This window comes from Alligator sinensis, unplaced genomic scaffold (genome assembly GCF_000455745.1).
Source record: "Alligator sinensis unplaced genomic scaffold, ASM45574v1 scaffold514_1, whole genome shotgun sequence".
Classification (NCBI taxonomy): Eukaryota; Metazoa; Chordata; order Crocodylia; family Alligatoridae; genus Alligator; species Alligator sinensis.
In genome coordinates, this window is record NW_005842385.1 from 1349413 (window position 1) to 1350643 (window position 1231).

At 49.0% G+C, this 1231-nt stretch overlaps 1 protein-coding gene across 8 annotated transcripts in view; it reads left to right on the plus strand.

The window, feature by feature from the left end:
• The window catches only part of RELCH (RAB11 binding and LisH domain, coiled-coil and HEAT repeat containing), a 132223-nt gene that overhangs the window by 107564 nt on the left and 23428 nt on the right, over positions 1–1231 (plus strand). For 6 of the 8 annotated variants that reach the window (XM_025211010.1, XM_025211007.1, XM_025211008.1 and 3 more), the window contains one exon: positions 937–1025. In XM_025211010.1, the coding sequence (XP_025066795.1) occupies positions 937–1025 (89 nt within the window). Of the gene's footprint in view, positions 1–14; positions 169–936; positions 1026–1231 lie in introns of all 8 variants that reach the window. The other 2 variants (XR_003095432.1, XR_003095433.1) reach the window with 1 other exon arrangement.

The window sequence follows — 1231 nt, forward strand, 5'->3', positions numbered from 1 at the left end:
ATACCCATTTCCAGGGACAGATCTAGGATTTCCCAAAGTGGGTAGTGAAGGAGCAGCAACCTGCACTGCATGTATGGCTGCACCTCTAGTTTCCACCTTCCTCCATCCCCACTAATGCAGGCAGACTGCCACCCTCAGGAGCCTCCATGGACTTTATCCCTAAAACAGGTGAAAATCTGCCCTCTCATTCCCTTTCTGCTTCCCTTCCCTCCTCCCCAGCCTGCCACTGTTGCTTTACCCCTGTTCCAGGGGCAGGGAAAGTAGCAGAGCCTGTTCTGCCCACCCCAGCTGTGCTGCACCAGGAATGGTCTTATCTGGGAATGGGAACACCGACAACATCACAGCAAAAGAATAGTTCCCCCCTCCCTGACCCATCCCTTCTAGGAGCAGGCATAGATAAGGGGACACCCCCTGCATCCTCCCACCCCCGTCCATCCCCACTGCTGCTTTCCCTGAGCCCAGCCCCCTTCAACTCAGCTGGAGCAAACAGAGACAGCTCTGGTGCTTCCCCCACCCCCAGCACAGTGAGAAAAGCAACAGTAGCAGGTGTGGGGGAAGGAGGGATATAAGGATCTTCACCTCCTTTAAAGGCTTAAAAAAATCCCTGGATGCTACTGTGGTGTGGTTCAATCCAAAAACAAGGTGCAGCTGTGCCACTGCACCCCCACTATATCCACCCCTAACCCACTTGTAATCCTGTTCCCAAGTGCACAAACTCCCATCCTGGTATCATCATTGGGTCTCAAGTATTTCCCAGCTATTTTTTCCATTTATTGTTGACATGGTTTTAGGTCACTTAATCAGGGTTGATGGTCCACTTGACCACAATTAAAAACAAATTCTGTTGCATTTTTGGTGACCAACATATTCCCTTGAAATTAAAGTAATATCATGTTTGATTGCAAAAGTCATCTGCCTTAACAGCCTTTTTGTTAGTCATTTCAGAGGATTTAATGGTCAACCACTTTTTACCTGGGCTCAGGTGTTTACGAATTGACATGGAACATCTTTCACCAGAGCATGAGGTGAGCAACTGACACATTTATCATTCTGCTTTGAAGTACAAAAGAGAGAGATTTAATTCTTCACCCTAAATGACTGGGATTACTGTAGTTCATGGATGACTGTGCCAGCTTAGTCATGGGGGGCACGTGCCCCCCCCAGCAACCAGTCAGCGACTGGGGGAGGTCCCCTGCAGCCAATCTCCTGTGGTTTATGATTCTGGGACATA